The 19,860-nt window shown below is 37.7% G+C and overlaps 1 protein-coding gene across 2 annotated transcripts in view; it reads right to left on the bottom strand.

The window, feature by feature from the left end:
- The window catches only part of IPO13 (importin 13), a 53,489-nt gene extending 34,629 nt beyond the window's left edge, over nucleotides 1-18,860 (bottom strand). Inside the window, exons 1-2 of one of the 2 annotated variants that reach the window (XM_070941415.1) lie at nucleotides 18,789-18,860; nucleotides 2,397-3,133 (exon numbers count right to left, since the gene is read on the bottom strand). In XM_070941415.1, coding sequence (XP_070797516.1) covers nucleotides 2,397-3,133; nucleotides 18,789-18,860 — 809 coding nt within the window. The remainder of the gene's footprint in view (nucleotides 1-2,396; nucleotides 3,134-18,788) is intronic. The other variant, XM_070941416.1, reaches the window with a different exon arrangement.
- Between the last annotated feature and the right edge of the window lie 1,000 nt (nucleotides 18,861-19,860).

Consider the following 19,860-nt stretch of genomic DNA (forward strand, 5'->3'; position numbering starts at 1 on the left):
GAAGCTAGGAGTAACATAAATGTTTGGGAGGATGAAAAGTAAGTGTGGTTACAGAGGGTTAGAAAAGAACAGGGCTATCTGTATGGCTAAGGAGCAATTCAATTGAAACCATTCTGCATTAGTATATGCAAAAATAGAAATGCAAAAGTACACTTTAAAAATACTGGAAAAGACTACCGGTAATACACAGACAAGATAACTGAACTAAAACATTTTTCCAACCAATGGTAATCCAATTCAACATAAATCAGAAAGAATAAAGAGCTAAGCAATCCTGGATCATTTCTTCCATACATCTTTATTAATTAATCTAACAGAACAGTGTATACAGTTCACCTTCTCTTAAGCTTTCAAAAAGGAAGAGAGAAATAGACTTGTTTCAGAGCCCCATGATGAGATTTTACATGACTTTCACTACTACCACAACCTGGAGGGGGGAGCACATTTTCTATTTTTAAACAGGTGATATCCTATGTGGACTTTTCGGTAATTAAATTATTTTATAGCCCATTTTTGTTTAGAAAGCTCCCATAGTTTTGCAGCAGTACACTTTTGAGATATACTTTATCTCAACTAATTTATGTTCCCTATAATTTTCCTCTCTAGGTTGAATATACTATACATATCAGTGGTGAAATCCAATTTTTTTTACTACCAGTTCTGTGGTTGTGGCTTGGAGGGCATGGTGTGGCTTGGTGGGAGTGGCTTGGTGGGCGTGGCAGGGGAAGGATATTGCAAAATCTCCATTCCCATCCCACCCAGCCAGAGGTGGTATTTGCCGGTTCTCCAAACTACTCAAAATTTCCCCTACAGGTTCTCTAGAACCTGTCAGAACCTGCTGGATTTCACCCCAATACATATCCAAATGTAAAGTATCTGTCATCAATAATAGTTAAATACACTGAGGAATCACAGTACCAGTTTCTTCAAGAATATATTTTGATCAAGGTTTCTACTCAAATACTTCATCTCTTTGTGAAGAAACATGGACAGCGGAAAGGGGAAAAAAGTGAAAAGACAGGAAGAAAATTATACAGGTAGTCCTTGATTTACAACAGTTGCTTTAACACCATTTAAAGTTATGATGGACCTCCACAGAGCTACTTACTATCTGTTTTTGGAGCTATAACTGTCTCTATGATCACATTTTAGGAGCTTGGCAGCAAACTCATCTTTATAGCCATTTGCAGTGATCCACATTCACATGCTTGTAATTTGTGCCATTTTGCCTGTTTTTATTTTTATTTTTATTTTTTTTATTTTAATTTGATTTATATGCCGCCCTTCTCCGAAGACTCAGGGCGGCTTACAATGTGCTCAGCAATTTCTAGCGTTTACTTTCAGTTTGCAGCAAAATATGCCCATTGGGGAAAATGGATTTAACCACTGCTGGTTTGCTTAATGACCCTTCTAAAAATGGTCATCACTTTGAATCCTGTCATATAATATCTTGACTTAAGACACAATGACCTACGACCATAATTCTGGAATCAATTATGATTGTAAGTCAAGGAGTATCTATACACAAAGTCTCATCTGCTAATGAAATCTTCCAATGTTTCTAGTTGCATATTACATTTTTTCATAAAACCACAAATATAATCACAACAGATAAAATCTCATTAATCATGTCCATTTTCTGAAATGGACGTAATCTCAATTTCTCTATTAATACAATTCATATATCTTCCTAAATAGACTACTAAATTATGGACAATAGTGAACCTAAGTGAAGACAAACTGAATTATTTTCTTTTTCAAACAATCTGTCAGCTCCTCCAGTTTTTCCCACATTGTACAAAGCAAGAAACTTCAAGCAGTAATACTTGCAAATAAGATACCAGACGTATAAGTTAAAAATCTTTCTGAAAGCAAAGATTAAACAAGCAGTAAACCTTGCTAGAGGCTGTATATGGATAACATCCCTATCAAAAAACAAGTAACGGGTAATTTTATAGATTAACTATAGTTGTGGTTGGTTTTTGATGCTTACTAGTTAAGTCTGTTTCAAAGGAAACTAATTACTGATAATTCTCACCTAAATAAAAGTGCTAGTTTTTAAAAATTTTATAAAATACTGTTTAATGAAAAGAAAGGTGACAAAGAAGATAATGCTTGCTTTTAAAGGGTTGCTCAAATAAATTTTTTTATTCTTACCAAGATTTCGCTTTTAAGAACATTTGAAAACTTAATGTATTGGATTCACTTGCTTGCATTCTTTGTCCAAGAACGCTACAAGAATGTACACACACTTTTGCAATGAAGTCAAGATGACTGAAGAAAGTTCTATTAATAAAATATCAGACTGGATCTCTGCGTATGGAAATAAATAGTTTATATCTAAGGTTGCAAATGTTTAAAAGCGTAACTGGCTCATAATGTCAAACTATACTTACCTCTGAGCATCAGGCTGGGAAATGGCATTGACAATAGCCTCCACAGCAATGTCGAACAGTTCTGGATCATGCAGAGAAGTGAAAGATGCTTGGATCAAGTTCTCACATTCCATCAAAGAAATCTCTAGTTGCACCCAACTGGAGAAACACTTCAGCACCTTCTGCTTAATGAAACCAGGAGAGTCTTGCTGTTGCAACAATTGTTCTAGCAGAGGGAACACAGATGTGCACTCCTGTGACAAGACACTACGTACCTGCCCCTTACGGTACTGAGGCAGACGACTGGTTTGGAATTCCTCAGGCAACACTGTCAGAAGTTCCAGTAGTGCAAGGCAGCGTGCTCGCCCATCTACATTAGAGTCCTCTGCCTGAAACATGCGTACCATGTCAGCAATAGCACATGGCCAAGCTTCTGGCATCATGTTCAGTGCTAATGAAGCCAATGCCACACAAAGGCGGGTCAGCACAATTTTGGAACCACTAGCAAAACGAGTTATGTGACTGAAGAGCTGTGATTTAAGGCTCTCATACTGGTCAGCAGGGATGTCATTCCAGTAGCGTGAAATCTTAATGTGGAGGGCACTGGCCCCAAAGTATTGGATCTCAGGCACCTTGTCCATATCAAGAAGCAACCAACTGAAGTGCCAAGCTTGTGGTGATACTTGAGCTTGCATCAGCCATTTCTGGGCCAGGTTCTTGTTTTCAATGTTGGGGTCATAATATAGCTGGTGGAGTGCCTAAAAAGCAGGAAACAATAAATGATTCAGTATTTTCTACATTCTCGAAACAATCTAGGATGGTAATGAATCAAACCCAAAATATAAAACTTCTCTATAGGATAGAGGGCTCAACAGGATAGTTGTCTAGAGACTGGTTTCTGTTGACCAGGCTTCAGATAAATCTTTGAATAAAAGTTCAATTTTACAACACAGGTATCATCTTTGTTCTTTCATTTTTGCATCAGTGGAGGGGGCACATTGTTGTAATCAGAAAATAATATAAACACCAATGATTTATATAAGCAAGGACATCTAAAAAAGCTCAATTTCTCAGAAGATACTTGGGCTTCATGAGATTATTTACAGTGGAATACCATAATCTGGAATGGAAAATATTTGTTATAATTTGACAAAAAAGGAAAAAGAAGTTGTTTGATACTGAACCAAATAAAGGAGGTTTGTAACAAAATGGGGAAGGAAGGCAAAAGAAGAGAGGCAGGTAGCAAAGGGAGGGAAAAAAAAGAAGGGGAAGAGATTCTGAACACCTCTCTTACCTTAATTTTTTTTTCTCCAAAATGAATTATAAGGTTTAAATCTTTAGATATCTCTCCTATCCATTCTATCTCCATTTTAAAATCAACTTGTTTTACAATGGTTAAGCACAAACTACAACGCAGTACATATGTTGCTATCACTATGGAAAATCTGAAAATTAAAGTTTTTTCAACTAAATGCAACATTTCATTCAACTACGGTATATAAGAGCTGCGGTGATGCAGTAGTTAGAGTGCAGTACTGCAGGGTACGGCTGCTGACTGCCAGCTGCCTGCAATTTGGCAGTTCAAATCTCACCAGACTCAAGGTTGACTCAGCCTTCCATCCTTCCGAGATCGATAAAATGAGGACCCAGATTGTTGGGGGTAATATGCTGACTCTGTAAACCACTTAGAGAGGGCTGTAAAGCACTGTAAAGTGGTATATAAGTCTAAGTGCTATTGCTATATAAAGTATTATTTTGTTTCTCACTTCCACATGAAAGAGCAGCTATCTGCCATCCTTCACGAGATACATATAGGTAGTCCTCAACTTACAAACATTTCTTTAGTGACCATTCAAAGTTACAACAGCACTGAAAAAGGTGATTTATGACCAGGTTTCACACTTATAACTGTTACTGCATCCCCCCATGGACACACGTAATCAACATTTGGGCACTTGGCAACTGACATGTATTTATGACAGCTGCACCATCCTGGGATCACGAGATCACCATCTGTAACCTTCCCAGTCAATGGGGGAAGCCAGATTTACTTAACAGCCACAGGAATCACTTAACAACTGCAGTGATTCTCTTAATAACTGTGCCAAAAAGGTTATAAAGTGGTATAAAACTCACTTAACAACTGCCTTGCTTAGCAACAGAAATTTTGGGTTCATGGTTGTAAGTTGAGGACTACCTGTACATATCCTATCCTATCCTATCCATCTATACACACACAGCGTATATGTACCGGTATATATAATTTATTTCCATAGCAGTCCCCTATCAATAAAGAACTAATAGTCAAATACTAATTTTTGGCTTAGCAGTTAAAAAATCTGTATCTTAAAGTCTCCAAAGAATAAAACCAGATATACAAAGCAAAATTGGATCACTACTGTTCAATGTATGCATATAGGTAAACAGAGATGATACAGGTTTACCCACCCCAACAGTCCGGTGGGAGGGGCATGTCCAGGTTCCACTTATTAAGGATTTGTTGGTCTCAGAAGACATGCCTTTTCTGTTGCAGTGCCTACCTTTTGGAACATTTCCCCTGAGATTAGGTTAGTTCTGACACTGCTGGCTCTCAGAAGGCCTCCAAGACCTGGCTGTTCTTCCAGACAAGGGGGTCAGGAATTTCATAAACTATGAGTTATTGTTATTGTTGATGGGCTTGGCCATCATGCTCTATTTATTTTTATTTTTTATTTTCCATGTTATGATTATAGTTATGGTTTTTTATTTCCGTTTTCACTCAGAGTCATTTGTGCAAGATGGGTGGCTATATAAATTGAATGAATAAACAAACAATAAGTTATTTACTGTGATTCAAAATAATCCTGCAAGATTCCAGAATGACACCTTCAAACTAGATAGAAAAGTAGATGGAATTCAAAATTGAAAAGCACAAACTGATGCAAAACAAAATGAGTATCCTAACATAAATGTGCTGATGATCAAAGATTGCATTTCTCCCATGTTTTCTCATCATATAAGCAGACAGCAATAGTAATTTTTTATTTTTATTTATTTATTTTTCAAATTTATATGGCTGCCTGTAGAGACTATATGTTGCAATGCTCAAATCTACAGTATATATTTCTAAGCTGATACGGTAGCCTTTACATTCCTTTACACTTTAACAGGGGAAGCAAGGCCACAACAGAACTATCAACAGTGGTATTTTACCACTAATTATAAATGCTCTACAATTATCACATCAGCTTTATGGATATAGCCTGACAAGGAGATGACCTTCCTTGCGTTCAGTCTTTTGACTTAGGAGATGGCTACAGAAAGGGGAGTCATAAGGAGGTCTGTAATTTGTGCTATTCTTGGACCAAGGGCAGAGACAGTAAGCATTGTAACATTATATCTTGTAGTAACCAGCACAGAACAGATTCCCTAAGCAACAGAGTGAGGTTTCTTCTGCACACAAATACCACTGGGACAGCATTAACCTTATGAGCACTAAACGCATGGTAAATTCATACTTCAGCTGTTGGGTAATGTTCTGGTTACCTGAAGCTTTACTCAGAATTAAAAAAAAAAACACAGGATAGATTTATTTTCTCAAAAATCAAGCAGATTGCACTGGATATACACCATGTATTGTTTAAGAGTTTGGATAAAAACTGATAGTTTCAGGTTTGAGTATTTAAGAAACAGCAGCAGCAGCAGTTGTTATAAGCTTTATAGATTTAGCAAACTGCTTCTTCCTTCCAAAGTTGCTTTAAGTTTTAATAAAGCAAGAATATGTGAACTTGTGCCTTGAACGTACGGAGCAAATAACAACAAACGGAATCCTTATAAACAGAATCCAAGGAAATAATAAGAGAAGGACACTGAAGTAGAGATCTATAATTGAAAACAGAACAAGTTCAGAAAGCCACACAAGGCCATTCCCCTCCCTTCATATTTTTCCCTGGAATAGCATGAAAGTGATATATACGTATTTAAGACACAGTATGGCTGGAACTAGTACAGCACACTGAAATAAATCTGATCTTAGGAGGCCAACAATAGACCATTATCCCCAACAGACCATGCATAGCTTTGTCGCTATTGTCTTTGCAGTGATTTCCACTTACTCCTTGAAAAGCATTCTGGGTCACTTTCCTACCTTGTCTCACTGACCCAGCATTATGATTTTCTCGGCAACCAATTGCCATCAAGCAACGGGAACCATAGCAACAGAAGCATCATCTTCTCATTCAGGCAAAGTCCTAGACCTCTTCACTATGGCACGCAGGGTGCAGACAATTGGAAAGGAGGAAGAAAGATCGCCGAGGATTGCCCTGGCTCTGCAGCATTTTTAACTGTTACCATAAATAAATCCTGTTATAATCGAAATCTTATTTGGGGCTAATATAGATACCTTTCTCCATGCATTTTGGCCTACTATCCACAAACGCTTATGTTATGTGTGTATCCCAAGCTGTCAGACGCAGTGTTCAACAATCAGTGCTATCTTCAAATACATCCCAAACCTTAATAACGGTGGGATAAGAAAAGTATTAAATAAGTAACTGATTTCAGAACAAATAACATAAATAAATGTATAACTCTTTCAACTGAATTAAGTAAATCGTAGGTTTCCCCAGTGGTGGGATTCAAGTAATTTAACAACCGGTTCTCTGCCCTAATGATTTCTTCCAACAACCAGTTTGCCAAACTGCTCAGAAAATTAACAACCGGTTCTCCTGAAGTGGTGCGAACCGGCTGAATCCCACCACTGGGTTTCCCCCACCCAAACTGGCATTGACATCAATGCTTTTCTCCTTCTTTGGGTAAACTGTGAGGTACTCGTGTTTGCTGATAACCCTGATATAATTAGAGTGATTAAAAGAAAAAAAGTCTTCAAAAATACTGGACTATCTAAATGGCTTTTCCCAATTCTATGATTCTATGAGCTTTCCCTCATATTGAGGAACTTGGCATTAATATGGTTAAATACAAATCAGTATCAGCAAGTATGACATTATGTCTATTAGGTTAAAAAATGCAAACCTTACAATGTAATGGACAGGAGGAATAATCTTGGGGAAAAGGAGGAAGAGCAGCAACCAAGACAATGGTCAAATAAAATAAATCTAAGTCTGGGTCAGAAATGTAATTTGAGAAAATGTCTCAGACATGTCTTTCCTTAGTTCTCATGAAGATAAAGCGAAGAGGAAGGAAGCGTTTTCAGACTTGCATGATTTTTTTATTATAATCTTATAATAAAAGTAGTATTAGCTTGTGTGTCTTCAGTCTCTAAGTTTGATCTATTTTGGAAGGCTGACATACATTTATGATAATAAAATTTGAGCTATGGTGACTGACCAGAAAAGGGATTGATATTGTGATAATTTGATAAAAATATAGAACGAACTAGCAACTGCTACCCAAAGGTTCATTTTATGTTAGACACAATAAAAATAGATCTGCAATATTATTATATTAGTTTTCTATGGCATTTTATTTTTTTATTTTTTATTTTATATTAAATTTCTATACCGCCCTTCTCCCTGAGGACTCAGGGCGGTGTACAGCCAAAATTAAAAAACATGCAGTACAAATATTAAAAACAATTAAAAGATATATAAATTTGGCCCAATTAAAACTCACTACCAATTAAAACATTTAAAACATTTAAAAATTTCTTCTTTTTTTTTTATTGCAAAAGTTTTACAATTACATTTTCACCCCTTTTCCCCCCCCCTCAACCCACCCCAACCTTCCCAACCTCCCTAACCCTCCCCTCCCCCCGGACTTCCACACAGTATACTCATATCAAGTAAAAAAAAAAAACCTTTGTATAAAACTTATATAAAACTTGAACCCCTCCCTCCCCCTTATAATTTTCTTTTTTTATCTTCATTACATTAACATATTTCTATCTTAATATATCATTTTCAAATGAAAGCTATTTGATACTTCCTAGTTTGGTATTTGTTCTGAACATAATCTATCCACTTTTTCCATTCCCATTCATAAGTCTCTTGTAAACAGTCTTTCAGATATGCTGAAATCTTCGCCATCTCTGCAAAACTGGCCATCTTCATAGTCCATTCCTCGATGGTGGGCAAAGCTTCATTTTTCCAGTATTTACCTATCAATAATCTTGCTGCTGTTATCATATACAATATCAACTTTGTTTCACCCAATGTGAAACCCTTAACTATACCCAATAAAAACAGTTGTGGAGAGAATTGAATTTTTTTCTTTAAAACATTCTGCATGACCCACCAAATTTTTATCCAAAAAGCCTTAACTTTCCTACAAGTCCACCAAACATGATAATATGTAGCATATTTCTTCTTAAGCCAGCCCGGCTTGCTTGAAAAAATGAGTTTTAAGGGCACGACGGAAGGCACTGAGGTCTTGGATTCCCATAATCTTAAAAAAAATACAGTAATAGCTGGAAAAAATGGAAGAGCAGGCATAATTTTCTAGACGTTAGATCAATTTCATTATAATAAAAAGTTACAACTTGGGAGGGTTTTTAGATTTTAAAAAATAAGAAAAGAAAGCCTTCTTGCTGTGTGAGCAAGAAGGAGACAGGAAGGAGGCTGGGCGTGGCTTAGCTCAACTGTTCTGTAGTAAAGCTGCTTGCTGCTGTTTTAAAAGTAAAACTGAAAGTGAAACTCCTCTGCTTGTGTTTTGCATTTGGAACAGATTTCTTTTCAGGTGGGGAGGGGGAGTAGTACTGCTTATCATCAGAGCGTATTATTAATAATATTCCTATATTATTAATTACTAATGCTCTGATGGTCATTTTGAAAAATCCTTTCTTAGTGAGCACCTAGAAGCCAAGAGGAACATATGTGGAAAATTTCAAGTTTGTAGGCTTTACGGTTCTGGAGATTTCATGATTAATGCGTGAGTGGTTTTCGCTTTTACATATATAGATAATTATGTATAGCATGCATGATTTTTATACGGCCTATCAAATTTTTCAACTTTCGATTTCCAAACATCAGGGGTGCTCAAAAGTTGTGACATGCCTTGGGGATTGTAAAGATATTTTGGTTGCTTTAATATAATTTAGATATGCTTGATAAATAACTACATAAATATCATAACTTTTTCATATTTTGTTTGTTTCATTTGCAGGAGTCAATAAAGACATTCTTATCATATGATGGTAGAAAGTGAGTTCTTCCAATGATGCTGAATGAAAGGACAGATAAAAAGAAATACTTCAATGAAAGGATGTTATTGAAAGCCACATTATCCTCTGTTAATATTGTTACAGAGAATCTCAAATAAACATTTTTCTATCCCATTATATATAAACTATATCTTTAAACAAAACCTTAAAACACTATAATCCAATCCTGGTCAGAAAAAAGTCCATTAGAAATTAGCAACCTATTTATTTTAATTTTGGTCAAATAAACCAACTTTACATTCCTTCCTCTTGCTTTCAACAATACTAATCTTTAGTCCCTTCATATAGTGTCCAACCATTTGATTTCTTGTCATTTTTTCTTTGTCTCTTCACAAAATCACAGACAACATTAACAAATCCCTTTTGTAAATCCAGTATAGAAAGGTTATCGACACCCTTCTTGTCTACTATTTGTATGTCTTTTTTAGTTATGAAAACATCAGACTCACAAGTAGATCAAACAGGAAACATGGCAAATGAACTAATTCTATTTATTGTAAGATTACATCAACAGAACCTTGCATGTCCGAAAGTACAAGTCTCCTGCTATATCTTTTTACCTCTTGATAAATTAGGATGGTTCCTTTCAAAGTTTATTTCTCTGCCCAATAAACAGTTGCGGGCTCTTCCCCCTTTTATCTGATCATTTCCATCTTCCAAGATTCTCATATTCCATTGCAGCCAGTTTCATTTCTATATTCAATATTTCATGTTGTTCCATATCTTTCTTTTAGCCTGTTAATTTTAAGTTCACTTTTGAATCCATTTTAGGCTTGTCCAGTAAAACATGTTGCATAATATCATTTAGTCTATCAATAATGGCAGAGATCTTTAAAGATAACTTCTGAATACATTATTCACAAATATCTCTCAGTGCATCCATTGTTAAAAGATTTTGCTCTTTTCTGCATTAGCAAATTGAGCTTAAATGTTCTTCCTCTTTAACAATAATCTTTATTTCTTTCTGGTGCACCTCTAATGTCCACCTTCAAGTCCCATTTTATCATGTTGTTTTTCTTCTGAATGCAAAAACATAGATTCCCACAAGAATAATTCTTTTGTTCCGTTTCATATTATTATTAAATCCATCAGAATGAGTGGTGTGGTGGCCTAGAGGTGAAGACGCTTGCCTCCCACTCGGAAGGTTGAGAGTTCAATCCTAGGCAGTGACAGATGTTTCTCTCTCAGGGCACAAAGAGAAAATATCTGCTGCAAACTCTACATAGGCTTCAGGAAGGGCATCCAACCAGTAAGCACTCAAATCCATTCAGTTCCCCCACTCTACCCCAAGTAAAGGGTTTACAGGGTGGTCAAAAGAAAAAAAAATAAATCCATTTGGACCTTTAAAATTCCTTTATAATATTCTAAAACCACTCTTTTGTTATTAATTAAAACAGAATAAAATCCTTAACTTGTACTTAAAAACTTCTTTAATAAAGAATTGAAGGAAACTCATTCAGTGAATACCATGACACTTGCTATTCCAAAGGTACTCAATATTTAAAAAGCAATAAAAAGTTTATTTCAAAGTGATTAAGAAATGAGGTCCAGTGGTGGGTTCCTCCCGGTTCAGCCCGGTTCCGCTGAGCCGGTAGAGGTGACGATATGACATCACCGAACCGGTTCTGCCCCCCCCCTGCACCGCCCCTGCATTATTCTTAGCTTTTATTTGGCCCCACCCCCAATCTATTGCTGCTTCCTGAGTCCCAGCTATCGGCTAAAGGGGAAAAAACTGTTTAAACTCTTGCCGCGGGGCTTCAAAGGGCCGCCCCTACAGCTGATCAATGTTAAAAGAAAACAAATGAGTAGACCGGTGCCTGCAAATATAAATGGGTAGACCAGTACCTGCAAAAATAAAGGGTAGACCAGTGCCTGCAAAAATAAATGGGTAGACCAGTGCCTGCAAAAATAAATGGGTAGACCACTACCTGCAAAAACAAATGAGTAGACCAGTACAGCTCTGCAAGCAGTTAAAAGCCTGGTAGACCAGTACCTCTGCTAAATCCTAAAGAATTGTCACATGATCATCAAGCCACACCCACAAAATAAGCCATGCCCACAGAACCAGTAGTAAAAAAATTTAGAACCCACCCCTGGATCAGTCCAACCTTATCTTCTTAAAGGCTACATTATGCCTATGAGCTTTAATGGAATCCTCGATTCACTATTACTCAACTCACAAACAGATCACAAAAACATCAGTTCCTGCCATCTACTTAAGAGAAGCTACTGTCTGGAGTATGTGTGATTAATCTCATGAGCTCTCTTTTCACCAGAGATTTTGGCAATCCTGGCATCTGCCCATCAATTTCAGCCATAGTGTCATCCTTACTTCTTCAGGGATGTCTTCAGTGCATCATGTCTTCATCAGAAGTCCTAATCCTTGTATTATTACCCATATTATTTCTATATTATTTTGTACTATTATATTATCATTACTATTACCATTTTTATTATATTTTATGCTTATTTATATTTACAGATTTTAGTATATGTGTTTCTATATATGCTATACATTCTGGCTGCAAATCTGCCTGTAATAAAGTTTTGATTTGAAAATGCCCTGCTTAGGGAATTTCCCTGGTCTTGATTGGTCATTTTTCATGCCAGGTCTTTAGTCTAACATAGATGAAACATTCTTTGGACGTTAATTTTATAACAGTATTATCTTCAAAGCCACTAAAACATCACTATAGCTGACTTCTTTCATCTTATTTTTAAATTTCTAATTTTTAAAAAAATCACAAAGTAGTTATTTTCAGGTAACTTTTTTAATGTTAGAATGTCAATTCGTTTTTAAATGAATAGACTAGACTAGAGCAACTATCTGATACTGCACTAGAATTTCAGAGACAGCTCTTACCATGAGGCCAATCTGTTTAATACAATCTTCATTGTGATTTAAGGGATAAAAGCCCCATTATCTAAAAACACTGACATCTGGTAATACAAGAACCAAGGAAAAACAGAACAAAAAAACCTCTATTAAACATAGTACCAAGAAAACAATTCACGTGCCACTAACAATGAATTTCAGATATTTATGAATACAATGCACACCGAGCAGGACAAAGCAATAAATAAGCAGTAGCTTCTTTTGCTGAAATTGTTCAGCATCCTATCTCTAAAAGAGCTTAGTAATGTATGGATTTCATTTTAAAAGAATTTTAGTATGCATTTATGCTAGAACTGTTGGCAGAAAAATCTGTTTATATTTTGGTCCCAGTAGTTCCATTCCAAAAGTGGCTTCACATTAGGCCATACCTCAGCCATAGCTTGCAAGAAAATGGACACTGGACTTTTTTTAAAAAAAGGTATTGGCATTCTTTAGTGATTGGTTCAGGCATGCAAGGCAGGAACCAGTAGTTCCTAGGTCAGAAATGGCCATTATATGAACATACAACAATCCCGTGACTTTAAGACCACCAAACACTGCACCAAACATCTGTTTATTTGGAAGGATGAAAATAAATCTCAATGTAAGCCTCTGAGAATATAAAAATAGTGAGTAATAAAATGCTCACTATAAAATACTATTCATAAAAATGAATCATAAGCAATTAACAATTGCGCATAGCTTCATCTTTATCTGCAGTAAATATTTTAATCAAGGCAAACCCCGTTCAGGAGTTTTAAGCCAATTCAAGCTAAACAGATGAGTTGAGCCAAGAAGTGTCAGAAGATCTATGATTTGCTGCCAAGCCCTTGTTGGAAAGCCTAACATTTACGAACTCAGATTTTTATTTGAAATGAAATACTGTGATGTCCTGAACATTCTAAGAAACCTTAATCTTTCCCAAGTTTCACTGAAGCAAGGTGCAAAATATGCCCCAATTGCTTACAGTATATGGAAAAGTCCTTCCAGAGTATTTTGGCAACAATAAATTAATGGCAACATTGTTAAAGAGTCAAAGAAGAAGGTTCACTTATATTTTATTCCCCAGTATATTGTTCTGAAGGCAGCTGTCTCAGCTGTCACATCATCTAGTCCTGAAACTCAGTACCTTAAATTAGAAGCGATGGAAACCAACCTTCTTTTTCTAGGGTAACAGCATAAATGTGAATTCTTAGATTATCTAGCCTCAACTGGGAAATCCATACATTGCTACATATATATGCCCACAAAAGAAACAGGAATGATTGAAAAGCTTCAAAAACAAAGTTTTAGAAAGAAGAACCGGAAAAGGAAGAACAAAAGAATAATCTTGAAGCAGAGATGCATGATGTTTGGGCCGGCAACAAAGCCAACACCACCAGAACATTTTCAGCTAAAATATTAAGACAACAAAAAATGTGAGTTTTCTACCTGCTGCTGAATTTAGTTGGAATTTCCCAAACTTTCAGTTCAATTTAGTTCTACAATGTCAGTTATTATGGAAAGGAAAGTGAATATAAAGGATGAAATTTTATTCAAGTGCCTAGTATATTCCGTAGGCTGCAACAAGCAGAAGATATCTCATGCCATTTCTCTTGTAAGTAAAAAAAAAACAAAACCTATTTTAATTGAGCTGTGATTGGGGTAAAATAATTCATTGCTTATAAAATCAGAAAGCGTATTCTTGATAATACAAAGCTTTATTACAAAGTACTACAAGTACTACTACAAAGTACTACTCATCTACAGGCTCAAAAGAAGATAGTCCCAAATCATTTCTGCAGAGTTACTGATCTAAAACACATACTTGGAATTTAAAGTACTGAAAGAAAATGCAATTCCAACCCAAGAATATTCCAGAATACATGTAATAACATGTGCTGCTTTTTGGGAGACAGAGTTGCTGTTTGTCAGCAGAAAAAAAGCCCAGAAACTTGTGAATGAGCTTTCACAGAACCAGGGCTGTAGAACATCTTAGCTTATGTAGGTAAAACCTGGCTAGAAAGAATATGCACATAAAAGCCTACGAAAAAGAAAAAGATATATAAATATATATATATATATATATATTCAATTTTTAAGCTTTTTTAGACTTCCAACAAGCATGAGAAAATGTCCCTTCATGTTTTTCACATTTATAACACACACATTAAAAGCTTTTATATACTGAAATTGCAGCTATGTCATAAATCATATCACTATTGGGTGATCCTTCCCAGAATTTTTCCCTAACAAGTACAAGTCAGTAAATCTATTGGATTACTTCTTTCCCCTAAATCTGATATATGTCCAATATGCAATGTTGTCCTCTCAGTCAGAAGACAATTATAATTCAAAAATTAATAAATGAACCAAAATAGTATTTGCTAGCAGCAAATACAGACATTGTTAAAATAAAGGCGTGTCTTTTTAGTTGCATTTCTTCCATCCTATTACTTAAACTTAATTAGTCTAAATATTTAATATAGTGAAAACAAAAATGAGAAGCTAGTTCAAAATCTAGTTAGCCCTATTCTATCATCTCGGCAAAAATGTGCGTGTCGGCCTCAACTAACTTCTCACACTGCAACACTTTCTATAGCTAGAAGTTCTAGATTCATGTTGAAACAAAATTACAAGAATACCCACAAAGAACAGAAGAAAAGAAGCCTGTTAAGGCATCTGAAAGTGTTCTCCTAGAGCATCACGTTCTGCATACAGCAAGGAAGACTCAAGCTGAAAACAGACACATGGCAGATTCAGCAGGATTTGCTACAAAGACTTGTATCTTGACCCCAATTCCCTAATGCTCCCTGCAGTATAAACTGGGCACTGAATTCAGCCCAGTACTACATAGTTCCCTGCAGAAAGGGCTCACATTTTTCCACAGCTGGTTACCCAACTGTTGTCCTTATAGTGCAAGCTGTGTTTCACAGGAAAGCTTCATACTAGGCAATGCCAGACAGTAACGCAAAACCCTCTTTGAGACAGAACTGGGGGGGGGGGAACGTGGGAGGAGCCAAAAGATCTTTCAGAGATTGCTGAGGCCACTTCCAGCTAGGGTAGCAGCCATTCTGCAACACCCCATGGCTGTAACTTCTACATATCCACTTCCCCCATCACTTACAGAGCTAATCACCCCCTGGAGTGTCCTGACCTTTCCTGATGTCAACATTTGTTGTATTGTCAATGTACACAAAAGAACTGCCTAGGCCTTCTCTCCAGGGGAAATGATGAAGCAGCATTACCCAGGAGGAGATCAGGCAACAGAAGCCGGTCCTGCCTATCACATAATCTTGCAGAATGCTGGAATCTTTAATTTATATGCCCTGTGCAAATGGCAGAATGTAGTAATAGAGTTTCAAAGTTCAAACTAGGCATCTGCTATCTGATCATATACCTATCAAAATCAAAAGGGAATCAAACTAGGTGTTTCTAACCATAGTTTGTAACTTGCTGAAAAGACAATACTTGAAAACAAAAAGAATCCAACTAGTGAGCTCCTACCTAAGGCCTGAAGAATACAATAAACCAATGTAGGGTATTGTACAACAGAAAGTAGCTACTTTAATGCTGCTGGGAATACAATGAGTATTAAAGGCAGATAGATTAAAGTATCTTGAATTAAATCTGCCTAAATAGTTCAGGTAGAATGCAGAATATTTTTCAAAGCTAACCAAGACATGAAATGGGTTTTCTTTAAATGAAAGACCAATTTCTATCTGCATTTAACCTTAGAATAAGTCTTCAGTGTGCTTCCTGAACCTTTTTTTTTAAAAAAGAAAAATGTACCTCAACTTTGCAAATTATACATTAGTTTGTCCTAAATATGGGAAAAGGATATCCTTGAGCCCTCAGAAATGTATTAAAGCACTCCATCTCCACTTCCATTCAGACATTAACAGTCATTAATCATTCTATATTTATGACAGTCATAAAACCTAATAATTTGTTTTATAATTCAAAGACTGGGATTCTCATTTTAATTCTATATCCATTCAATGCCCTGTTTTTATTAGTCCCCATTCTTATCCTTTTCTACTTGGAGCATAATCACAGAACCTGCTTATATCTGTAAACACAGAATTTCCCACTTTCTTCTTAATACTCATTTTATAATCTAGTCATCACAGCATATTGTATATAGGCATCTATTTTCACTTGGATGCTATAAAAATTAGTTAAGTGGTATAAAGTAGTTATGATTAGAATGGGTTCTTCAATTAATTTCATGTCAGTCATGAATTCAGTAGGTAATTTTAAATAAGCCATTCTAGGGAATGTCTGCCTTATAGGATTATTTTTCTGAACATTTGGAAAATCAATAAAACATTAATTACAATTTTTGCTTTTATATTTTTTTCAAGAAAAGCATCACAGAGAAATGTAGATAAGATCATATTACAGATGACAGTTGCTCCAGACTAGGTGCCAGGGCCTGGTGGCTCAGCAGACTGATAGCATTGTGATTAACACCAGCTGTCTGCAATTACTGTAAGTTCGAATCTCACCAGGCTCAAGGTTGACTCAGCCTTCCATCCTTTCTAAGGTAGGTAAATTAAGGACCCAGTTTGTGGGGGCAATAAGTTGACTTTGTATAAATATACAAAAGTATGAAGGCTATTGCTTAACGCATTGTAAGCTGCCCTGAGTCTCCGGAGAAGGGCGGCATATAAATCAAATTAAAAAGAAAAAAAAAAAGACTAATCTATTTGACAGTGACACTGTATACAGGTAGCCCTCACTTACAAGCACAACTGAGCCCAAAATTTCTGTAGCTGAGACCGTTAAATTAATTTTGCCCCATTTTACAACCTTTCTTGCCACAGTTGTTAAGTGAATCACTGCATTTATTAAATTAGTAACAGGGTTGTTAAGTGAATCTGGCTTACCCATTGACTTTGTCAAAAAATCGCAAAAAGGGATCACATGACCCCAGGACACTGTAACCATTGTAAATATGAACCAGTTGCCCAGGATCCAAATTTTGATTACATGACCAGGGGAACTCTGCAATGGTTGTGTGAAAAATGGTCATGTCACTTTTTTCAGTGACATTAACTTTGATGTTCACTAAATGAACTGTTGTAAGTCAAGGACTACCTGTAGTTTTTACTGAATCAGGATCATGAAACTGCCTTTCAGAAAGATCAAATAGTGTAGAATTGTCTACATTTTCCCCATCTACTGACGAGTAACTTCAAATTTCTGAAGTGAAACCATGCTCTCTTCACTCTAACAGTGACTGGTAGTAATGTACAGAGCAAAAACAGGAACTTTAAGAGATATAACATCAGAGTAGAGATAAATGTAACATTTGGGTCTTTTATCAAATCTTTCCATTCTCTTGAAGAAATCATGCTGGAATGCTTCATTATTTCCACAACTAGTACAACAGTTACCACACAACTAGCTACATGAGTTTCACATATAAAAATAAGAAACTGCAGTTTTAAGGCCAGTATTTTTTTTTCTATTATGACTTTCACAGTATAACCTCAATAAATTCAATTATTAATAGTGTTAATGTAAACAAAACACGGTGAATGATAAATACAGCAAAAAGGATCCATAAGAACTTTTCAAATGTCTGTATCAGTTACTGCACGGAACCAGAGTGAAAGACACACCCATGTTCAAGTTGATGTCACCAAAACGGCATCACACTTCACTATTAGTGAAATGACTATGAATTAGAAAAAAATGCATGTGACAGATACAGGTAAAACCATACAAGAAAGATAAAGCAGCAACAAAAGAACCATCTCTGAGAGAAAAATTCACCTCCCAGATTTCTAAATCTTTCTAAATACCTGTGTTTTCTACAACCAGAGGAATTGTATACCTGAAACTCTTGAAGAACAAAGAGTTTGCTGACCTATGCTGGGCTCAAAGGAGTGGACAGGATCTATTCTAGGAATATAGACAGGACAAAGCATCACTTCTCTAAGGCAGCAGCAGCAACAGAATAATTTCCTTTCCCTGTCAGATTCATCCTAAAATTACTTACTGGGAAGTGATAAACAGGAAGGATCGAAAATTTTAACAAAAAAAAAAAAAAAAATCAAGGCAGCCGCTTATTCAAAGTGGAACACTAAAATCCAGTGGATTTTAGGGATCACACTACTGTAAAGAAAATGCAGAAGAGGACCATGCCAGGGACTGGTAAGTTATCCTGAAGATGATGAAGATGGAGCAGCAGGCCTGCTGACTAGGGGAAGGGCAGGTCTACAGTAACTGGAGAAAAACCCGCTTGTGGCAGAAAACCCAGGGGAGAACATCCGAAACTCTCCTCCATTCCACCCGCGGGGGCACAGCACCCCCAAACCGCACCCGGCAAGTGTAATTCAGACCCCCCTTCCCCTGCGCCCCCCCCCCAACCTGGGAGCGCTGCTCTCACCTTCTCCACGTTGTCCACGTTGAATTCCAGATTTTGCTGGAGCTGGAAAGCCGGGTCCCCTCGGCGCTCCATGGTGCCTCCCTCCCTCCCACCCACCCCCCAAACCCGGAGCCTTGGTCCTCTTCCTCGCCCTGGGCTCTCAGCTAGAGCGGGGCAGCGGCATCGTGAGGAAGAGGATGGCGGGAGACGGAGGCAGGAAAGGGGCGCCTATGCAGGGCGGGCGGGCGGTCTGTACTCTTTCAGAGGGGCGGGCGACCCTTCGCCTGTCTCCGCAGAGAGGTTGGGCGCATGGCTCAGCCTGGAGTTTAGCCGATTCCTCCCCAATGAGTCCCCGGGGTGTGGGGGGGGGGAGTTGGGGTGGGGGGGGCGTCTATCGGCTTGTCTGCAATAGGAGGAGGGGCAAGGCTGTGCCGTCCCCGGCGGGGCCAAGGGAGTGAATGGGCAGGTTTTTATACCTGCCTCTCCTCAATTAGGGGAAAGGGAGGAGATCTCCCTCACCAGGTGAGTGAAACGCGCCCGCCTTCGGACGAATGAGAGGGAAAGCGATAACAAATCCCTAATTTGCTCGAGGGAGGGAAAGGAACCTTCGGTCCGCCTGCCCTTTAATGGCGGAGGGAGTACCGGTCCATCTCACAGCTGAAGGATAGGCGTCTTGCCTGCCTGCCTCCGCCTCCTCCTGGCTCGCCGACCCCTCCACTCTGCAGTCGGCGAGTCGGTCTCCCTGGCTGAGGCGGTAACCACCGCCGCCGCCTCCCCTGTCGCGCAGCCCGACTAGCTGTTGACTGACAGTTGGGCCGGGCGATCCAAATGGAGAAGGAGAATGGGGTCCTGGCGCGCTACAGGGTGGTCCACATCAAACGCCGTCTGCCGGGTAGTTAATTAATCGCCCTTCCATTCAGGCAACAAGGACACCCTTGCCGGAGTGCCGAGGACCAGCCTCCTTGCGTTGGATCACGGGAATTGTAGTTCTAAGTCTGATCGGCGCGATAACGAATAGGGCAAGGGCAATAATTGATGGGAGTTGTAGTTTCAGGCAGACCGTGTTTCTCTTCCACCCACTCTCTGGGGGATA

Source organism: Pituophis catenifer, unplaced genomic scaffold, assembly GCF_029215685.1.
Source record: "Pituophis catenifer annectens isolate HBS135680 unplaced genomic scaffold, rPitCat1.0.hap2 SCAF_3, whole genome shotgun sequence".
Lineage (NCBI taxonomy): Eukaryota > Metazoa > Chordata > Lepidosauria > Squamata > Colubridae > Pituophis > Pituophis catenifer.